The sequence below is a fragment of the Diadema setosum genome, chromosome 21 (assembly GCF_964275005.1).
Source record: "Diadema setosum chromosome 21, eeDiaSeto1, whole genome shotgun sequence".
NCBI classification, from domain to species: domain Eukaryota; kingdom Metazoa; phylum Echinodermata; class Echinoidea; order Diadematoida; family Diadematidae; genus Diadema; species Diadema setosum.
Genome location: NC_092705.1, coordinates 31231852 through 31254989, shown reverse-complemented (window position 1 = coordinate 31254989; position 23138 = coordinate 31231852). Strand labels below are relative to the sequence as shown.

Here is a 23138-nt window from a genome sequence, read left to right as displayed (position 1 = left end):
GTTGGTAAATCTCCCGGCTTGTGCTTTACCAAGAAAAGGGTGTGTGCCGGTAGGTGCGTGTTTGCGTTCATGCGTGTGTACATGCGAATTGTTGAAATAATCATACGCTTTAAATGTCACACTGTAGTTTTATTTCCTCATTGCACACATTATTATGATAAAGACATAACACATACTGGGTACATGCAAGCATAAAGCAAACCAGGTTATAAGTTTTGAGTAAACTGCATCTTCAACCAAGCGGAACATTTTTGAAAATACAGAGTATAATACAGGCCTACCACGGTGGTTGTCGAGTGAGGGCATCATTATAACGTAGTTGATCCTCCCTGGAAGGTATAAGTACCAGTGGAAGTAGCAGAGGGTGGGGGAGGGGTGCTGTTCAAGGCTCGACAGAATCTATACTTTCGCATTATTTTTTCTTTCGGGGGGGGGGGCTCTATTTGTGGGACAAACTCAGTCAAGAGTTGAAAACGGAAATTTTGTTCTCGCTCCTAAAGGCAAAATTGTCAGGAAAGAAAGAAATGAAAAATAGAGGCGAAGAGAAAGTGGACCACAGATGCAAACTAGAAAAGCACTCTGAGAGCGCAGACCTCCGCCAAGCAGCATTTCTACCACTTGATCTTTCTTCCATACAGAACAGTGATTTCCACTCATACATGCATGCTGGAAGTCGCTCTATTTCCCAATAAAGTATAAAAAGTATTTTATTACGCCATCAGCAAAGACGCTTTCTAAAATATCTTTGGCCATCAGTTTCCAGCTACTCGGCACCGAGAAGAGCAAGCGCTTTGGAGCACGCATGCAAACCTCAAATACGCGCAGCTTGAATTCCCAAGTTCATTTTTTTTTTAATCCATCAAAAATCCATCGAAATTCTCGGATCACTACCAAAATTTGATAATCTCTTTCTTGTGTCATTCTCAACCTTTCTTACAAGTTTCATTCAAATCAGTTCTCAGCTTTTTGAGTTATATTGCACACAACAAACAAACCAACCAACGCCGACGAAAGCATAGCGCTCTGGTGGAGGTAATAAAAACACACACGTGTACACATCAATGTGTTACCTAACCATCCACATACAGATTTAATGCAGTCATACTCAAAACAAAGCAGCACAATGCCTGTAAAATGTCACCGTCAGTGTGGGTGCGGTCACTTCCTGACTCATTTACCACTAGTAGACGTCGCTGGTTTTGCTGAAAAAAGAAAGTCCCTTTTTCTTTTTTTTAATAAGCCAGCCGAGAGCGTATGTGCGTGTGTGGGGGGGGGGGGGGAATCGTCAGAAATGAAAAAAAAAACTGTTCCATCTTTATTAGACCTATCAGTACCTCCTGATATTTTGTTTGTCTGGCTTTACTATTTTACCATGTTTATCGGCACTTTTATCCATCCACATTACAGATCTGCAGTTGCGTAATTACACACAAACACGCACGCACCACACACACACACACACACACACACACACACACAGACACACACACACATTTATGTAATATTATGTATAAGTGTAATATAATGATACATAAAATACATTAATTATATAATATGTGTTGTCAGATATGTTATTTAAGAAGTTTGTTCCGTCGAACCCTTTATAGGTAAGTTTACAGACAAGTAAACAAATTGCTTGGTTTGCAAAGGGTTTAAAGTAAAGACACAAAACCGCAGTTTCATTAAACAGGAAAAGACAATAACAACAAAGAGTTGGACCATTCACAAAGTTTCACCCAAAGAGGGCAGCAAATAGGAAATGGAAAAACGGCAAGAACAACTTCAACCGAATTTATGAACAGTGTCAAAGAAATGCGGGCAGAATTATTTGAAATGATAAAACAAAGTAAATGAGGATGAAGCTTTGTCAGTTAAAGAATGGCCTCAGGTAGATGATACACATACCATGCTTAGAAATAGAATGTGAAGTCGTTGCACGTTTCACGTTTATGTATCCCATAATCAGCTTACTTCGGAAAAAAAGAAAAGAAAGGTGCACAAATGGCACAAATGTTTCTATTAAACTTAGCTATGTATGGGTAGAAACTCTTATACCGCATCGTACAGTTTGCACGGTCATGAAGCGCTGGTGATGACGGCAGCAATCCGGACTACAGCTTCGAATTGTAATCTACTTGAACCCCTTTTTATTAAGGGCCTCCGGGCCAAGTCGCCACAAGCAAATTTGTGAATAACGTCTATCTGCGTAATTTACATGTCCGACACAAAGCAATGTCAAGCTGTTGAAAGTCACCATGCGTCCACACACAAACATAGCACCCGGTTAGACTGTATTCAATGTCATATACTTATTCCATATCTCAGAAACCAAATTTCTGTTTTCTGCTTCTGCATCTCTTTATCATTATTGTCTTATTCATCGTATCTATTATCGATGTATCATAAGGTAGAGAAAGGGGAAATATTTGACCTCTATTTTGTTCACACGCTATAGTTGAATTATGTTGCAGAATTCTCACACCTTCCTCGTCATTATTTTGTCAATTATCGACATGTCGATGAATATTATTGAACAATCCACCAACTGTATGCAAATCACCAGCAAACACATATTGTTTTCTGCCTTCTGTTTCCCTTCTTTCGTCATTTCTGTAACAGTTTTGCTGGTAAACTAGATAAGTACTTATCACTTATTCTTTTTGTCCGTTTGTCCTTTGTTTTAGTCAGCACTCTGTAGTTAGAAATGTTTTGAAAGGATTTATGATAAAATCCAATGTAAACGATATGAACAGAGGTTCTCAAAAGCCTTAAATACATCATGCGTGTTGCCTTTATGCTGTAATTGCATATCATTTATTAGTCACTACAACTTTCGTTAGGTAATGTTGTCCAGAAGACCACTTATTGTATCGTTTACACTGCTTTAGATTTACAGAGCTCAGCTGAAATTCAAATTCAAAACTGCAAACAGAGAAGGCTTACAATGAACGTGTACTGTGTTAATATCGTTTCCTAGCGAAATACTGAACAATGAATACTCAACAAAATAGGGCAAGATATCCTCTTGCATACGACAGATAAGAAAGATAAAAGTCAGGATGAAGTGCGCTTACCTTTGAATCATCATCATCATCATCATCATCATCATCATCATCATCATCATTATTATTATCATCATCATCATCATCGTTATCGTCGTCGTCGTCGTCGTTTGAGGTCCATTTTCCCCCACTCAGTGTGGTTGGACCGCTCTTCTCCATGATATCTAGTATCTAGTCGGGTCGATGTAGGCGATTATTAGATGCCCTTCTGTCTTCTTTGATTTTTTTTTTCAGCTCTTGTGGGTCTTCCATGTGATTTTCTCCTAGCAACTGAGAAGTTTATTTATCTCTGAAGCCAGTGAGTCTTTTTCCTCCTAGACACATGGGGTCCGTACCAGTCAATCTCAGTCTGCTCTGCCTCATCGCCTGCCTTATCCTTACCAGGCTCATTGATTGGAAGGCGTCTTCAGTTTTCTTTCTATCACATCGTGATGCCCCGCACATCCATATGACCATCTTCATCTCAGCCTTTTCCATTCATTCTACACTGGACGATTTCGTTGCGACTGTCTCACTGCCATAGGTCATACATTAACTATGCCATGAAAATTGTGTGTTGATTATTCGTAAGACATGATTAATTAGACAACAAAACCCATCACAGGAAATAACCCAACGTCTTAAAAAGAAAGAAGAGGGACAAAGAACGGTTCGTATGAATCATTTTAATCCCAGATGGCCATCTCCTTCCACCGGTCAGATATCATAATCAATGGTCACAATCGAAAATGAACCGACATAGAACATTCGATACGGTCATCCAATTACGACATCACGTACGTAAGATTACGATCACTAATAATGTACAGCGTCTATGACGGATTACATCTAGCACCAAATGTACGATTCAAATCATTTCTGTTATTTTTACATTTCTGTAACTTTTACATTTTGATCAGTCACTTCATTGTTAATTTTATATTTCATTTTTAAAAGATGCCTCACAAATAAGTCACAAATATAGACTCATCATCGAGATTTGCTTCACTCAAAACTTTTCATATCGTGAGTGAAATTCCATTATACCCATGATAGTATTTATTTTCTTTACATAATTTACAAAAAGAAAAGAAAAGAAAAGAAAAAAAAACACAAAATATTCGTTCTCAACAATAAGCAGAGCAGCGGTTAGTAAAATGACTAGCAACTCTACGTAGAGGGAACTTTTCACTTTCCTTTTAGATAGTTCACAATCTACATATTCCCATTCTCGCAGTCAACTTCATTTTAAATGCGCCATGTCATGCGGTAAATTCATACTTTTACATAACGAATTTATTTTCTCATCCATAATATTTAAATCATTATTTTATAGATCATTTTTTTTTTTATCTATACGAAAAAGAACGAATAACACTAACAGTGTTACTAACAATTCATTTCATTCTTCAGCTAGCAGTGAGCGAGCTGAAAAATCGGCACATTCCGACGCAGCATTCTCTCCTGGCCAGCAGTTTGTTGGCTATGTTTTTCTTCCTCTTTTTTTTTTTCCTTTAAAGATTTACAACTGGCATTCGAAAATTACAACTGCGTAACAATCTGCGATCTTAATGCCATTGAGAATAACTTTTCATTAGCGAAAACTGCAAATCTCTGAAATCGATATGTTTCTGATGCCAAGAACAACATAAAGCACACAAGGGTATTGAGGAAAAGAAACATCTTTACAATCTAATAACATCAGACATGTTCAATAATAAACTTATCTTATTTACTTATTTTTTATTATTATTATTTTTTTGTTTTGCTGGTTGGGGTTTTTCAAAACAAACGATCACACATGGATATATACAATCAAACACACTGTCATCGGTTTTAATGGGCCATAACCCATTGCACCCTACTTGAATTTCAATCTGGAAATTCCATGAATATTGGATTTTGGAACTTTGACATGTTTTCAACAAAATAGAAGTGATAATGCAATGAAATTACCATCTCTCCTTTACTTTGTGCAACATACAAACACACACACACACACACACACACACACACACACACACACACAGTCATACTTTTATACGCGCAAATACATAATAGAATATCTTAGAAAGCATATTTCGGGGGTTAACTTAGCCACTACAATCGCTTTCACACTGGGGGGAGTTGAATACACAATTATGACAAATCATATGCGATAAATCTGATGTACATTAGGAAGAAAAGAGATACATAGAGACATTAATACAGACCACTGTTCAAACTCTACAGTAAACACTTCATTGCACGAAATGTTTCTTTCTTTCTTTCTTCTTCTTCTTTTTTTTTTACACTTCATCTACGTTTGTAACTCTATTGCTACAATAAATGTATCGGTCAGTCTTCCTGAACCAATATTACTCTTGCCTAGAGACAATTTATTTCTCTCTAGATCATCAGAAAGACGTTTCAATTCCCGTAACTTTTCAGTTTACTGCTAACAATTTCAAAAAGTATACCTTTTTACGGACAATAAGTCAATAAACGAGTAATGAAATCAAAAAGTTTGTGTAAATATGTCATTCAGAACTTTATTTTTTTTTTCCTTGTGGATGGATGCATATTCATCCCCGAGTAGAGCAGTGGAAATGATACAATATACCTTGGAAAGATTTTTAAACTCTCTCTTTTCTGTTCGGCTTCATGTAAATGTCCTCTGCGTGTGTACACTATTTGATTCAAGTTATCATTATTTACATGCCAACTTTTACGTGGCGGTCGCCATTTGCTCCCCGCCAGCACCGGGTGTGTACGCTGGGGGACGCGCCGATTGTGTCGGCTTAGCCTTATGCAATTTGTCGCCCTCTTTCAGCGTTTCGGGGAGAGGTCTGTTGAGGGTTTCGGGCAGAAAGAACGCCGTGGCTCCTCCCACGAATGACGTCACACCAAAGATGAGCAGTGGGGCGGGGCCGTAGATGTCGCTCTGGGGTAAACAGGCAACGAACATATCAAATATATGAACATATTATCTCTCTCTCTCTCTCTGCGTACTTGGATATGCAGGCAGTATTCATGGACAATGAAACATGCATAAATCAATGTGGTACGTTTGCAAGGGTCTGCACACGTACCACTTTTATTAAATCGTTTGGAATAGATTAAGAATACATTAAAAAAAACACACATCATAATCTCCAATAACTCTACGTAATCTCCGTACACATCTACAACATTGTTCAAATATTCCTATTAACCGTATCTTAATGTTGTGAATGAATTTTCTCAATGATTCTAACACGCCAGGATCCTTGAGTAGGCCTAATGAGAGCCAGAGCATCAGAAAAAAAGGCTTTGCTTCATTTCATACTCACGTACGGAAAAGGTTTGTTTTCTTTCCATTATCCTTTGCAAGTATACATTGAAAGCAAAACGAAAAACACTATAAAGACCGACATGCACGCACGCACACGCACACACACACGTAACACTACACTACACACGAGTATGCATATCTACAGACGGGGAAAAAAGATGACGATTCTGCTTTTTCAAAATGATCAAACTATCCTAGAATTCTTAACTCTTGGTCAGCCCAAACCCAACATGTGGTGAATAAATTTGCTTCAAACCTGCACTCAAGAAGCAGCTACAAGTCAGATAGATTGTCGACTCACCAGATAGTTGACGAAAGGAGCCACTATCCCTCCGATGCGAGACCAAAACGAACAAAGACCAAACCCAACATTCCTGTCAAACAACGGAGAGAAAGAAACAAATAAATCAATTTGATTGGTCACTTTCATTGAGTAATCTACCCACTTACGATTACATTGTCATCGTGAACTGTCCAGGGGCCTGTTCAAAGACGTAATCAAATCGTAGTCCGGTATCAGCCAATTAGAATTGAGTATTCGGAGACTTGTGTTTGATTTTCTGACTTATGTTTGATCTCTACTTTTATAAAACATGGCCCAGGTTACTGGAAGATGACGAGTAGAACAGTGTTGCTTACACGCCCTAACCCCTTTTTTATGTAATGAAGTATTGTAAATTGTAATCTTTGCATCAAAAGATTTTTATGTCTGCAATGATGAGTTGTAGAGGTAAATAGGTAGTGTTACCCTCATCGCTGAAAAAAAAAAACACAACTCATTTTGAAAAACGTTCGTGTAAGATCCAGTGGTAGAGTTGTGAGGTGATGGCAACAATCTCATTTTTTTAATCGTTTGACTGCGATCAGTATTATCAGCAAGAATGGTCGGTGAAAACTTTTAAATTTCCCGACTTTCTTATTATTTTGTTAAACTTTTATGCGGCTTTTATCATCCTGTTAACATGATTTTCTCCCATTCATTAAAGTCAATTCGAACATTGACACACAATATTCTATGAAATGATGTCATTTTTAAAAGGAAATAGCTATGACTACATTCATGTTCCAGACAGGTGTATATCTTCCATAATTATGAACATCTATGTCCGATTTGACTAAAGCGACTGTACACAGTCCCTTTGTTTGAAGTACAAATTATTCAAAAGAAACCCAAAACATCATTGTACATAATAAGAGTCCGCTTGAGCATGATGGATGCCACTTTACAAATAGCATACAGTCTTTCCCATTCATTCATACCTTCATTAGCCAGGACATACAAGAACGCAGACAACATAATCATCTATCAACGACATTAGTGAGCTATGTGATTGCTGTTTTTATTGCTGCTACTGTTACATGTAGTTGTTGTTGTTGTTGTTGCTGTTGTTGTTAGTGGTGGTGTTGCTGCTACTGTTACTAGTGGCGGTGGTGTCGCTGTTGTTATTGGTGGTAGTGTTGTTGTTGCTGTTGATGTTGTTGATGGTGTTGCACCTCTGTTGTTGATGGTGTTGCTGTTGTTGGTGGTGTTGTTTTGGTGGTGGTGTTGCTGGTGTTTGTGTTGTTGTTGTTCGAGGTGTTGCTGTCGTTATTGATGGTGCGGTGTTGCTCTTGTTGGTGGTGGTAGTACTGTTATTGGTGTTGTTGTTGTTGTTGGTGGTGGTGGTGTTGGTCGTGTTGTTGTTGTTGGTGGTGGTGGTGGGGCTGATGTTGTTGTTGATTTACCTGACAGACGTTGGGAAGATCTCTGTTCCGTAGACAAAGATGGTACCAAAGCTGCACGTGATACCGAGTTTACCCAGCATGGCAAAGGTCACGATGACGAGATCGATATTCGTCCCGTCCTCTGTGGAACCAAAGGTGTGTTCAGAAATTATAATTGATTTTCTTCTTCTTCTTCTTCTTTTTTCATCTTTTTCTTCTTCTTCTTCTTCTTCTTCTTCTTCTTCTTCTTCTTCTTCTTTTTCCTCATTTTCTGTTCGTCTCCTTTTTTCTTCTTCTTTCTCTTAGTTTTCTTTCGTGTTCTTCTTTTTTCTTCTTCTTGCCCTTCACTTTTTAATGACCGTGACTTGTACATCACATTATCTTATAGCCGATAACACTGTGTCCTATAAACATAACGAAAAAAAAAGTCAATTGGGGCCTACTTTACGACGAAGTTTTTGGTACCGAAAATTCGCATATAAGACTAAATACGCATCTTTAATGTTCCATTACATTGTTCAAGATGTTTTTAAAATGAAAATCAATGTAAACATCAAAAGCGTTTTGTAGATCTTGCAACATTTCACAGACTTTTCCAGACAAAATTCATACATTGTTTTACCTATGTGTAATCAAGTGTCATTTATCAGACTGTGAGGCAGCTCTGCGAAACTTTAGGCATATGTCTCTTTTCTTTATCAAAGTCGAGAAAATACAGTGGATGTTCAAATTTTGATCAGTTTTATTCGACACAATGAATTTTGTAATACAGAAGCTCAAAAGTCAGATTTTCAGTATTATTGGTCGCGCGCTTTCTCATGAGAATGATTGGCAAATTTACGTCAAAGTGCCAGTCTTTTATGAAAATCCAATCAACTAATATTATTTGACTTGATGATTCCACACAGTATCTATTGGAACTACGGACTCTCTTATACCATGTTGACTTTTGGTTAAATCTCAAGACGCCCTCATTGACCAGTTGGGCATTGTCTGTGGTGACCTGAATACCTGATTCCGATGGGAGATAAGCCGTAATGATGCAGGCTACAGCGGCTATGATGTTTGCAACAATCAAGGTTGATCTCCGTCCCCATCTAAAAGATAATGGTGTCCAAGCAACAAGAGCGATAATAAAGTTTTATGAACACCGTTAATTAAAGCGCGGCAGAAATAATGTAATCTTGACAATGCTAGCGAGGTTACAGAGCGATCTGTGCATTTAGTCAATGGTTGCCATACAATAAGATGGTAGATTATCGTGATTATGGTTTAAAAAAAAAGAAGAATAGTGTTGAAAACTATGGATTTTGGTGGAGAAACTTTTTTTTTTTTGTCAGTAAAAGACGTCAAATCCTAATTCTCCACCTGGAATGTATTCCACTGCTGAATGGCATCGGATTTTAATTTTAAGGTCCTCGTCAGGAAATAAAAAAAAAAAATGAAAAGGCAAACATTTTTGAACCAGGGCAATGGGTAAGAAAAAAAAAATAACCCGACAGACAACTTTTGGTAAAAGAATTAACGTCGACGTTACTCTTGTCTAAGAAAAATATACTGTACATTGTGTTGATTTGATGTAAATGAATGAATGGATAGATGGTTATAAAAAGGTAAATAGATTTTAAAAAAGAAAAGAAAAAGATGTATGAAAGTGTACAATGCCAAACCATATGAGCTGTTTGGAGGCACCAATACCATGCGTCGATACATTGATGATTGCTCGATTGCGTTCAATATCATTGAAACATGTACCATTTTTTTTTTTTTTTTGCTCTGTTTAGGGGTTGAGCATGAATTCAAAGCCAAATAGCTGCACTCCTGTATTCAATAGGTTATTCTTTCTAAGATCAACAAAGATATTATATCGGCTATTTCGATTTCTAGTAGCTTGTTCCAGTCTACTAAGGAATTCAAAGATCTCTTGGTATCAGGTTATTGAACACAGACACACATAATTATTATACATAATGTGCGTATGTGTGTATGACGGTTACCTGGCAAGAGTAAAGGTAATGATGGCGTACGCAGGAATCTCGACAAGCCCAAGGAGAAAGAAATTGAGGTATTTATCACCAGCAAGGCTGCTGCTGTAGAGTGACAGGCCGTAGTACACCAGACTGCACATTAACCTTTAGTGAAAAAAAAAAGTGCAGTGGGAATTAAAGCACGCCCAGATAACGAAGTTTATACTCTGTTTGTTCTTAGTAAGTATGACATTTTGTTATTTGTGTGTGTTTCTATTTTATTTCAAATCATAAACATTGAAGAGATATTAAATGTTCAAAAAACATTTTATCTTCTGCAATTAACCCAGTTAAGCGGATGTTGAGTTTGCAGCATTTTTATAAAAAAAAAAAATCAAAATTGAAGGATTTTGCATTATCCAAAAGTATAGTTGTCTTTTTGAAAGTAAGTTTATCTATGCTACTTATCGTGACCTCCACGCTCGTTTTATACTGGGACCTACGCTTACAAAGCCTGTTTTTCAATAGGTTCCAACGTATTTCTCTAGCATTGTTACTTGGTGGTCATAAATTGACCACCATGTTCTAAACGTTTGTCATATTATATTATGACTATTGGCTATCACACATCATTCTATTTCGTTATATTTGATGTATTTTTCATTGAGAAATACAAGTATGAAAATATACTGAAACGAAATGAAATTTCCACTATAGAATTTTCATACAAAACAATGTATGTCGAGTATGTATGTTAATACAAAACAGTGCGAGATTCAGAGTCATTCCATAGACGAAAATGTCAAAATTTGAAAGTTTTCTTTTACTATGAGTAGGACAACAGGACCTGGAGACCTTGCTTTCATGTATGTAGGATGATTTTACTGCATTTTCATTATGAACACAGAGGCCCATATTTCTTTTGCATAATGGCTATAACTTAAAGAATCATGATATCGTAATTGTTGTTACATCCTTTAGAATAAATATCACTGCTTTATTTCTAGTGCGGTAATGTTGGGTTCCTTGCACTATTTGTCTTCAGTCAATGCTAAGATTAAGTTTAATTCATCTTTTATTTTCCAGCGAGAAAAGAAAGAGAAAAATAAATCTCACAAATAACAGTATCAACTTCAGTTGTTTGAGAAAGGGTAATTTCAAACCAATGTCCTCTTAATGATTGGAATCTAATCAAGTAACCTATTATCCATCTCATGTTCTTTTTTTTTGGGGGGGGGGTGAAGGAGGGGAACTTGGCTCATCGGGAGGATCATCCACATTGAATAGCAACCATAATTACCACTGGTAGAACATGTTAATCGCGTTGAGTAGGAGTCGCCGTTTCGAGAAGATGCTGAGGAACGTTGGGCTGGGCGTGGCCGGAGACTTTTGGCTCATCATGATCTCACTGATGACTTTCTCCGAGTCTCCGTTCTCCATGATATCACACTGCAGCTCTCTAGGCCGGACCGAAAAGGGCGGTACGGGAACCTTGTTGAATTTGGCTATCTTCTCTACGACCTTCTTGGCATCCCCGTGGCGGCCTCGGGACACCAGCCATCTTACCGACTCCACAATGAGCCTGGGAAGACGATACCGTGATAATGATTTTTCTATCCGACATCTCATTTATTCATTGTTACACTAAGCAACTCATATCTACATAACAATAATTATTATGTGTTCACTTGGTAAACTGTAATGATTGACAGGTATCAGAGTCAATTTAATTATTAACATTATCACTACACAAACTATGACTGTTATAACCATTATGATTAGACAAGAAGAAAACTGTGTGTTTAAGGCTCGTCAGTAAACATATTTGCCCGAATTGACGAAGGTGGTACAAATGAAACCATGGTTTAAACCATCGACAAAAACCATGGAGCGCCAAGTGTCGCATGGAGTATTTCATTACGAAATCAGTCACTTCGTCGATAAAATGATAATTTTGTAACGAAATGACAACATTTTGTAACTAAATGAACATTTCGTCCACGAAATGATAATTTCGTTAATAAAAAGGTCCTTTTGTCGACGAAATGACCAATCTCGAAACGAAATATTCCATGCGACACTTGGCGCTCCATGGTTTTTGTCCATGGTTTAAACCATGGTTTCATTTGTATCACCTTCGTGAATTCGGACCATTAGGTCTTTTTTTTTTCCTCGTTACCAAAGCCAAGACTGACATCAAGCTAAGACAAGACAGATCGGAAGTCATGCTAAAAGCTAATTGCCATTCGCTCATCATTGATTACCACTCACTGAAAAACAAATACTGAGGATGTCTTGCCCAAGAGGAATGAAAAACACACAGAAAACACAATCCCAACATACGGAAATAAGGATTTCTTCTCGGAGTTACGCTCTGGAAAGTAACCTAAAGAGGGTGAGAGTAACAGATATGCAACTCAGGTTAATATTAGTCCTTGAGACAAAGAGACGTGACATCAGATCATAGACATCATCAGACAGTCATCTCTGCCTCCGCAGAGACATCCGGGGTGGAACTGGTATACAGGCCGCTGACGTGTTGTACGTGCAGCGCCTTGAGGCGACACGTGCAAAAACTCTCGTGAGAGATACCTGCCCTTTTCCTTTCAAACTGGTTCAGCAGAGGCATCTTACCCTCCTATAGAACGACAATCCTGCGGGTCTTAGACAGACCATTCAAGGTTATGTGTGCTCGTTGTTGTCGAAGAGAACTCTTCTGTTGGCGAAGAGAACTCTACAATTTTCACGACTTTCTCTATATTATAATTGTTGTGAATAGCACTATCATCATTTCTGACATTATAATCATTAATAATGTCACTCATTATCGATAATACTGACGTAAGAACGACTGGGCTGATTTTCACAGCTCTGCAAAAATTGTAATCCCATGGAATTCGAATTTTAGAATGATGTACTTAAGGCTCTTCATTCCATTACCGACTCCTGCAAAGCCGTTGGCACTGTTTGTGATGACTTGACGTGAAAATGTCTTGGGTAGTGTTGTTGCCATGGTTACCCTGAGAGTTTCACGAATGTCGTTAAACTCTTCCAGGATGAAAGGGTAGCTCACGTCATGATTGGCCGATAACTCTCCGACACGTTTCCAGTGTCCAATGGAGAGGGGCAAGGCTGCACCCTACCGCCAATCGTCGTTGTTCTCCACCTGACGGCCGCGATGTTTAGCGGCAACCAAAAAATGACCAACCATTAAAGGTATAATGACCGCGTACCGGGAAAGAGGACAACTTATTCAACTTGCGCCGACTATCTGCCAAACCGAAAGTTGATGACGTATGTGTGAAGGAACTGCTGATGATGCAGTCCTTATAGCCCAAACAGTAAATAAATCCATAAATGAATAAATCAAGATAGACTTAAATCTATCTGTTCTCCTGTTCGAAAAAATAGAAATGATCTTTATCCCGGCTTTTCAGTAAACAGTGAAAAGAGAGTAATTTTTGTATCATCTCATTCTCCGGGGGAAGGTTGTAGGAATTTTCTCCCGTCTTACCAGACGTAGATGACACCAACGAAGCACGGCACTGAGATGGCGATCTGCATCCACCTCCAGTCCTTGAGAAGCCAGGCGATAGGACCAAGGAGCGTCACGCCCAGTCCCCACGAGATGTTGTTGATGCAGCCCGCCAGTGTCCGTTTGTCGGCGGCGAACATCTCCATCACCAGCACGTACTCCACGATGTTGATGCCCTGTTGCCATGGCGACAATGATCATAAACTCCAATAATTGATGAACCTACTTATTAGGCGGTACGAAAATAAAAAGAAACTAAGAAACTGACAGATGCTACAAAATCCGATTCTAACAGTTAGAAAACAACTACAAATAACCCTTATAACAGTTCTAAACTCGTGCGTTAAGAAAACATCCATTTTCATTATGAATGTGTATTTGATCGTCATAGTATTACAGTTGACATTTTCTTGTGTGTTTTTGCCAATAGTCGCATTCTTTCTTCAAAACGTTACTCCATGAATCAAATTCATGTGTTAATAAACTGTATGTGGCGATGCCATATATCATTACAAACGCTAGATGAAGATAAAGCTCCCCCTGACAATTCATGAAGAACTTGAATTAAATGAACTAAATTGAATTGAACTGAACTGAAAATGGAAAATACATAGTTTATCACAGAAGTATCATGAACGATTCCCCTGAGAGTTACAGCTTGTATTGTTCAATGGAATAAACGCAACTCTTTTCCTTCGCTTTTCTCCGCTCCTTCAGCCAGCCATTTTGGCCTTGGTGTTTTCACTATCCGTTCCCTAAAGGTTAATGCAGTCATTTTACTCGGCATACACACTCATTATCATCACCACACAAGAACTACAACAAATACTTCTTATACTGCTACTACCACCTCGAACACGTAATGTGCACCTGTTTCTTAACAAAAAAAAAAAAAGAAAAAAAAATCGTCGGTAGAGCTGTATTTAGGGTACGTTTTATTATATACAACGCAAAATGAAAAAAAAATGTGCAACACAGTATGTGCAATTTTCATGAGAAGTCATGGTTGCATTTTCTGCCATTTTAACAAAGCTTTAGTATTCGTCATTGTAATAGAATTAACCTGCCGCTGAAAACCTAACCGAGAACAACAACCAAACTAACACAAAAAAGAAAAGTAGTATACGAGTCCAATGAAAGCAGCGGCTTTATGATGGTAGTGATGATTTTACACATATATCTTCTTTTTTTTTTTAACCTATAACCGGCATTTCTTCCAACGGCGCTCTCCATACTTGAACGCCTGTTTGTCCCTGCGCTGTGGTTGGATTAAAGAACAAACATGTGGGCGTGGTGGGTTTAAGCTATATACGACCGTATGCTTCCGTAAAGTTTTCTCGCTTGTCTGTGGTAGCTTTAGTTTGCAAAGTTCGCAAACATTAAGTCAGGCTAGTCACTAGTCAAACTGTACTGACCTTCGGACGTGTTTAATGCAAGCGTCTGGTCTCAAAGCAGTACCACTAATGACTAAACGTTATGTCAATGTAGTTTGTGCCAATGCGTCTTGGCAGTGGTTTAAGGTTTCTTGAAAAGAAAACTTTCTACATGGAGTAAGTCTTGGTGAATGGTAAGGCAGAATAATTAAAAAAAAATGAAATGATTCGAGTGGTTACAATGATAATAATGATACTTTCCCTTCTACTATCAAATGATACTGATAACAATAGTTAGGAAAGAAAGGCGAGGAGAGATATAGCGGAGGAAATATATTTGGTCAATTGTGATTATTTCTTTTCTATTTTACACCGACAAATCTTACTGGTAATAATGATACAAAAAACGCTAGCTTACTAATGTCAGTATGCTCTTCATAACTTTACCACTCCAACTCTCTTTTTTATATATATTCCGACCACGAAAGACTGTCTTTTCATGTAAACTATAGTCTAATAAAGTTAACAGGGTATAATGGTGTCACAGATAATCATTACGGCGTCATGTTTCATCGGCCTTACCTACGTGGAATGAGTAAGAACCAAGTAGGAGATAAAAAGAAACGAAAAATATCTAAAATATCCACAATCCTTGACTTTAATGCGCATAAAACTGACCCATTTTTTTTTTTTTCAGCGAGTCATGCTTGTTGATCTTACGCCACCGCGGGCCGCCATAAGCACCAGACAATAGTGCCAATTTATGATTGGTTGATGTCTCGTTTTTTCTTCTTTTTTTTAGCTTTGTTACAGGAATATCTTTAAGGTGACCTAGCCTAATGCAGGCAAATAATGTCTTTGTCACGTCTGCCAAAAAATCAACAAACAAGCAACAAAAACCTAAAAGCAATGAGCTTTGTTTGTTTATCATCATCATTATCATCAATATCATACTCTTTTACTATTTCCTATATTATTTTCTATCATGTTTATCTCTTTATCTTTCTTCCTGCCATTTCTGTGCGGGTACCATCGAATCCTTCATCATCATCCGCTTGGAGGGAGGATACACAAACACTCACCAGACAAACAAGAAAATAATAAAACTTAGTGGCATTCGGCGACGGTTAAAACAAAACACCCATTCATGATGATGCTGGTATGGCAGATCAAATAAAAGAATGAATTGTCTGCCCTCAAATCCATAGAATTTTGCCATATAATAAAGAAATTCGCCTCATCGCTTTCAAGCTGTCGATTCTTGGTGTTCAAAACAGAGAAAAGAGATTGACAGAATGATTGCATTTGGCATCAAGCCAGTGATTCGATAACATGACAATGTTTACGCAGCTACACTGTATGTATTCAAAAAGGCAGCGAAAAAAAACAAACAAACCACAATCAGTAGTACTCATGTAATACTCGTGGCAGTAGCAGAAGTAGTGCTAGTAGTAGCAGCGGCAACAAACCGAGTAGTAGTAGTAGTAGTAGTAGTAGTAGTAGTAGTAGTAGTAGTAGTAGTAGTAGCAGTATGTAGTAGTACATTTTGTAGTAGTAGCAGTAGAAGTATAGTACAGTTGTAGTAGTAGTAGTAGTAGTAGTAGCAGCAGCAGCAGCAACAACAACAACAGCAACAGTAGTAGTAGGCAAATGGGTGAAAAGATTATAAAATGATCAAATCAGAGAAAAATTGATTTTTTAAACATTGTTCAGATAACTTAGGGGGTAATTAATTTGGTTTTGTAATATGGCCGGAACAGAAAAGAAGATCAATTTGATTAAAAACTGTTTTATACGTGAAATTCTTTAGACTTGGTGTGAATATATTTTCTCCTCCTTAATTTATTCGTAGAACAAGTAAAAAAACAGGCAATTTGGTTTACTTCATCAATTCGTGTAAATAATGAGATTGAGCTTGTACTCGTTGAACGCATGCGCGCTCTTGTATTTGCGTGTACAGTAGTTGTGCTGGTTTGTTTGTGCGTTCTTGTCTATCACCTTGTCAGTAGGGTCCTACTATAGAACAACATCAAAATGGAAACAGACTAATGAACACGCAAGACGGAATGAAATTTTGATCATCGCACTTACATTTTCGAACATCCCGACGAGGAACCAGATGCAGACGAATGCGTAATAGTTTGTCATAAAAGCCAGAATGAGTCCACACACGCCTTCTCCCAAGAGGGATACAATAAAGATAGTTTTTCGACCCAGCATATCAGAGAGCTGTCCCGCACTGAATGCACCCACCAACACCCCTGCAAAGTAAATGGATTGAGCCGTTTCCGGCCACAAATGGCGGGAGCAGACAAGGTCCATCTGGAAATGAACATGGTGAAGAGAGAGAGAGAGAGAGAGAGAGAGAGAGAGACAATAAGGGCAAAAATGAGAATACTATAATCTAACAAAAATGTGAGGCATTTATCATGTTAATGTCGTTTGTCATTGATTTATTGCATCTCTAATAGGATATTGATTTATTGAGGTATATATCCCGATCGCAACTGAAGAGTGTATAGCAAAAACGCCAAAAATCAAAGCAGCGTCATATCGTAAAACATAACTCATGAAACGTGGTGACTTCTATGCCAATGTTAACCCTAACCCTAACCCAACTCAGTGTATGAATTATTGATCATTATGCATGTGAATAACGCAGGATCGAATAAAACTAATAGGCCACGCTCGAAATATACAACACCATAAACTATGCTATCATCAAGTCACAGGTGTATAAGACCATATTCCAAATTATCATAGAGACAAACAGACACCCAAATAATACACACGATTACCGCTCATACAACGTAGCCACGCTCGCGAATTTTGCCACTATAATCGGTCACACACAACCTGCAAAAAAAAAAAAAAAAGAACACAAGTCATTTTCCAGCTGCAATCTTTTTTTTTTTTATGAAATGGCGTTCAGTGAACAAGATGCGGGCATTCTAAAATATTTGCGAATATTTAATTGTTTTACTGGCCAGACCATTATTCTCAAAATTATCTTCATTTCATATCAAGCTTCCACATGAATGTGCGTGCAACATCATTAGCCCCCTGAACCTTTTGTTCGCTAAAATCATTCATCGTCTTTGCGACTACGTGCAACTTCGAATATGTCCATACCGACACAAGTAACTATCCATATGTCATGTTTTATACTAAATATATCACTTCAAGTTAGTCTTTAAGAATATCACAAACAATTCCGATCATGAAATAGCGTTGACGTATGTTTGCTAATGCTAGGGTTAGTTGCCTTGAAAATTGTAATCAAACATTCCATATTAGATATTTATGGATGTATTGCATATTTCATAAAGAGAGATTATGTGCAATATACTGTACTGGTTTCATTGAATTACACGTGTGTTTCATGAGAGACCCATGCTACCTGCATCACTACGGTAAACTCCTCGGGGTAGTCCTTGTAATATCTCCAGCCGTTCTGGCACTCCACTTCACGAGTCGCGTTTGTGATTGGCTGACCAGCGTCAACGTCATACATCAAACAGGTGTCACAGTTTGATGCCCCAAACTTCTCGGCTTCTTCCACCGTCTTGTTCCGGAGCACACAAGACTCCACCGCCGATGTGCCCGGGTTGGGATTGCAGTGGTAGTATTCTGGTTGTGCCAGCAGGAAGGCCTTTCGTAAAAAAAAACGGCACAATAAGAATCATCACATGGCTGCACGGCTTGGCCTTTGGGCCTACCTTGCTGGAGGAGACACATATCATAGGCCTACCCTCTAAATCTATTTAAAAAAAAATCATTACATACATTTGCTGCAAGATTGAAACATTGTGGTGTACAGAGTATGATTTCACCTTCTTGAATTCACGTCAAAAAAGCAAAATTAGTGTATAAAATTATGCGCATATCATCAACTCATGGTGCTACTTGTCTGGAAAAATATTGGAATAGAATAAAATTACCAAATACGTTTTGTCTTCACCTTTAATTCATTAAAGCTGCGTATTTCTGGGTTGTTGTTGTTGTTGTTTTTAACTCTAATCAGTTGTAACATTAGAAGAGTTTGTTTGCAAAAACCGATAAGTCCATATTTGCCAAATGGAGATATTTGCGATTAAAGATCAAGAAAAATAAAGAGAATAATAAGAAAATTTGTGCTTCTTTTCACAATAACTTCAAAAATGTACCTTTATATGTAGTGACCAATATATCATTCAAAAGGTATTCTTTTGTACTTTATGACAGAGACCGTACTTCAAAATCTTCAAAAATGGACTTATCGGTTTTTGCAAACAAACTCTTCATTTAGTGACATTGCACTTTTAGAGTGTAATCCCACTCCATTTTCAATTTAATGAAGTTAAATCAGACCAACAGAGTGCTGAATATTGTATCTACTTAGTTTCAACAAATGCAATGTTAGAGGGAAACGGACCAATGATACAAGAGGGCGCTGTTGTGTGGACCGCGCTTTGCATCTGCCATGTTCCGGATGTTCGAATACTTTGAAAATGGTCCAAAAAGTGTTAACCTCAGTTCGTCGGTCTTTATTCCGTGTTGGTTTCGCCTACTACCTACGGATCCTTCTTAGACAAAATTAGCTTCCTAGCTAGTCGCGGAAACTTACGAGTAAATACGTGTAACAGGTACTTGGTAGTTGAAGGATTGCTTTGTATTGAGGTATAGATCTCGATCTACACAAGATATCGCAAAGGACGGTCCAGTAAAACATGCACGTATCATACTTACGCAACTACCAGACTACAGCGAATTGTGAACAGTGAATCGTGAGTATAAAACCTATATCAGATACAAAAGAGATCACACTCAATACGTGCCAGCGATCTACTTTGAGAGTTGACTAGCTTTGCATTGTCAGTCCTCGTAATGCAGATAGGGGCAATCCACGTATCGCCATCCACAACGCCATCTTAACTCCTGGGTCATTGTCCAATATAACCTTGCACATTTCTGCTAGCATAGTGAAAGAACACTTGACTTTAAACTTCTTTCAGAAGGCATGGGAAATAGTATAGTGTAATACCCCTTACATGTTGATAACAACCAGAAGGTAAATGTAATTCTTAAAAAAGACATTTTGTGGAATTCTCTTTATTATCTTCATATTTTTGTTATCACGCATTGTTGGAATAGTCTTCTTATCAAGAGATGTTGGCATCAACACTTTAAAAACTCATTAACTTTAGGGTAGATGTGCTCTTTTAATATTGCTCAATTCACTCAATCCCATTTGGCATAAGTTTCTCATTTTTAACTAAATATATAATTAATGTAGCCTCCAAAAGTTTACCCAAGAATATCCTCCTTCTCGCTCCCCTCAGACCTTGTGCGAAATTTTGTTCTCGGAAAGTTAAAAGGAAGCACATGATTGCATCCTATTTTTATATTCACTGTGGATACATTAATCACTCATTAAAACATTATGCAGGTATCCAAACGGAGTATTTGTCATTTTACTGCTATTAGAATTGTGTGCCTCTTGTTTGTTAATCATGTTTGATAAATTTGCTTTCCGCCATGTCGCCATATGCTATCTATAAATAATGTTTTGTGCTGCCGAAACGTTCTGACTTTTGTGATAATGACTTTTGTTATAATATCTCACAGCTGGGAAACCTTGATAATTTTGTATTCATTCTCAGTTAGCAGAAGAATTTTGAAAATATGTTGATAATAAACACACATGTATATCATTATTATATGACAGATAATAATAGTATGCATATTATATATATACACACACATAAATGTATATATATATATATATACATATATGTGTGTGTGTTTGTGTGTGTGTAAAGATTGATAGTTATTACATGTATCTTATAATCAAATCAATATAAGAATTAAATTTGAGTCGAAACAAAATAAATGAATGACATACATAACAAAATCGTAATCTCCAGCCTATAGTTAGGCATCCACAATGAAAACTAATAGAAAAGCATATTTATACATCCACTCTAATTTCTTTATAACTATAAATGTGCGGTTTTCCAACGAAATGTGTTATTTATTGTGTCTTATATGACAAAGTAAACTTTCAACATATACATTATCTACCTACCTGTCTATCTACCTGTCTTTCCAGCTATGTATCTATCTATCCCTAATTAATTCATCTATCTGTGTACATGTATTATGATAACATAATTATGCATACATGTTTTATTACAGACACACATACATACATACATGACAGCGACACAACTCCAACTATCTAGCAGCACAGCTGACCAGCCGAGTACCTTAGCCGGGAGTGTCGGTCTTACCATTCTTACACCAGAGGGATGACCGACCAGACGCTGCCGACTGGCTGTTAGGGATGGTATGGTATTGGTGGGGACGAGCATTGGGCTTTTAACTTTTTGCGAGATACCAAGAAATCACTTATGAAATAATACAGAGCATACCATTCTAAGAGGAATTCAAAGTTTATTAGATGAAAATCAGTTTTGGAATGGCTGAGACATCCAAAAACATGGTTACACGAATGTGGGTCCCACATTTTGTTAGGATTGCTCTTTTTGGGGGTATCTCAGCAATTTCAAACCAATTTTAATAAAATAAACGTTGCATCCCTCTTGGAATGACATACTCTTTCATGCTTCATAAGAGGTTTCTCAATAACTCATCAAAACTGCAAGAAACCAGAAGTCTGGTCTCAAAATAAAACTATACGATCCCTTTAAGGACAACAGAGAGCATTTCTTACAATTTTTTTTTTGAAAGGAGGTGGTATCTAATGGTACCGAGACTGCCCCATTGGGCCAAAAGATTATGAATAACTTACCCCCGAGAAGATTTGCCAGGCAGGGAACCATGTACCCGCGATGGTGATAAGGATGAAGGCGAGAGTCTGATATCGCCCCCAGTCCTTCAGCTGGTGTAACACCTGGTCCAAGTCCATCATGGGTCACCTCTCCACTGGCCCCCCGCTGTTACTCAAGCCAAGAGTCTTTGACTGTGGAGCAATAACAACAAACGCGAAGTCATGACAAACAAACAAACAAACAAACAACAAACAAACAAATAAACAAACGACGGAAGACTTCACTAATGTACAAGAATGACACCACATACGATAACCTGAAGACGGGAAGAAGATAGGATGTAATTACGTGCCCAACTGCCCGTCCAGAGAATGAGGGAAAATACCCACTGCGAGCTAATGAAGAAAGGTTGAGTATAGTAGACTTCAGGCGGAGAAGCAAAAGCAGCAGATCATGATAGTACACAGGGGTAAAAGAGTTCAGCTTCAATCCTTCCGATACGAGTACACGGTGTACGGCTAGGCCATTTTGTTTACTAAAATGGTGCGCGTGACGCAACTAGCTGACGTTTTAGGCGCAGACGTTTTAGAATAAACGTACACTTTCCTGGCATACCGGCATCAGTCTTCAATACAGCTGAGGATCACAGACTAAACAATGCAATCATCAGTGATCATTTGGTCACGTCCATCGCACACTTGGAAGCGTGTGTGGCGCCACAGGCAAGAGCTTAACGTTGTTTATGTTTTATTTTCCAGTGTTTTGTTCTTACGATGCAGTTCAGGATGACAAAGAGGGCGGGACGTAAAACGCTCGGCTGGCATTTTGTGATACCAGCATCATGGCGCCTAATATGAAGCGTAGCGTTTATTGATTTTTCACGCCATATGAAATTGTAATGGTGTATGCGTATATGAGCATTATTCATATACGATATATTATGTGCAACAGAAGTAAAGAAAACTTGTCTTGTCGTGCTTAAACTTGCGCAGAGGAAGTAAGCTTCCTCAACGAAGCTCATCGAAAAAAAAAAACACTGTCAATCTGAAAACGAGAGTGAATAAACTGAATAATAATGACTCCTTTTCCCTCTCTGATTTACTGGCAAAATACATGTGCAGTCTAGACCTTGGGCATTGATGAACTTGTTCACGACATCATTAGTGGCATGGGCTTTTCAATACCCGTAAAGGGACAATAGATGCAACGAAGCAAAGTGACGAATCTGCTGTGTACACCACCTGTAGTAGCATTGTGTGTAGCTTCACAGTTGTTTTTTTTTTTCAGTTTTAATGTCAGTTCTTTCGACCAGCTGATTGCTGCATTCCTCAGCTACCACGAAAAATAATTGAATAGAGTAGAATAAGATTTAAGAAGGGTACGCATAATCACATGACAGAAAAGTGCACTTTTAACAGTCTGTTAACTTTCT

At 37.9% G+C, this 23138-nt stretch overlaps 1 protein-coding gene across 1 annotated transcript; it reads right to left on the bottom strand.

Annotated features, from left to right (window-relative positions):
• Positions 1–5311: 5311 nt before the first annotated feature.
• On the bottom strand, positions 5312–22142 carry LOC140244191 (organic cation transporter protein-like). Its single transcript, XM_072323824.1, has 11 exons — positions 22055–22142; positions 21727–21897; positions 18334–18585; positions 17025–17255; positions 13540–13736; positions 11326–11607; positions 10056–10190; positions 9070–9155; positions 8080–8200; positions 6656–6728; positions 5312–5964 (listed from the first exon to the last, which is right to left on the bottom strand). Exons 2-11 carry the CDS (start codon positions 21844–21846, stop codon positions 5749–5751), a joined length of 1713 nt encoding a protein of 570 aa, XP_072179925.1. The 5' UTR covers positions 21847–21897; positions 22055–22142; the 3' UTR covers positions 5312–5748.
• Between the last annotated feature and the right edge of the window lie 996 nt (positions 22143–23138).

Bases quoted from the DNA above. Each gene is read 5' to 3' on its own strand.
- LOC140244191 (XM_072323824.1), bottom strand. From the start codon at position 21,846: ATGATGGACTTGGACCAGGTGTTACACCAGCTGAAGGACTGGGGGCGA. The intron at 17,256-18,333 runs GTAGCATGGGTC...GTTCATTTCCAG, and splicing joins AGTTTACCGTAGTGATGCAG to ATGGACCTTGTCTGCTCCCG. The intron at 9,156-10,055 runs GTAACCGTCATA...ATTATCTTTTAG, and splicing joins ATTACCTTTACTCTTGCCAG to ATGGGGACGGAGATCAACCT.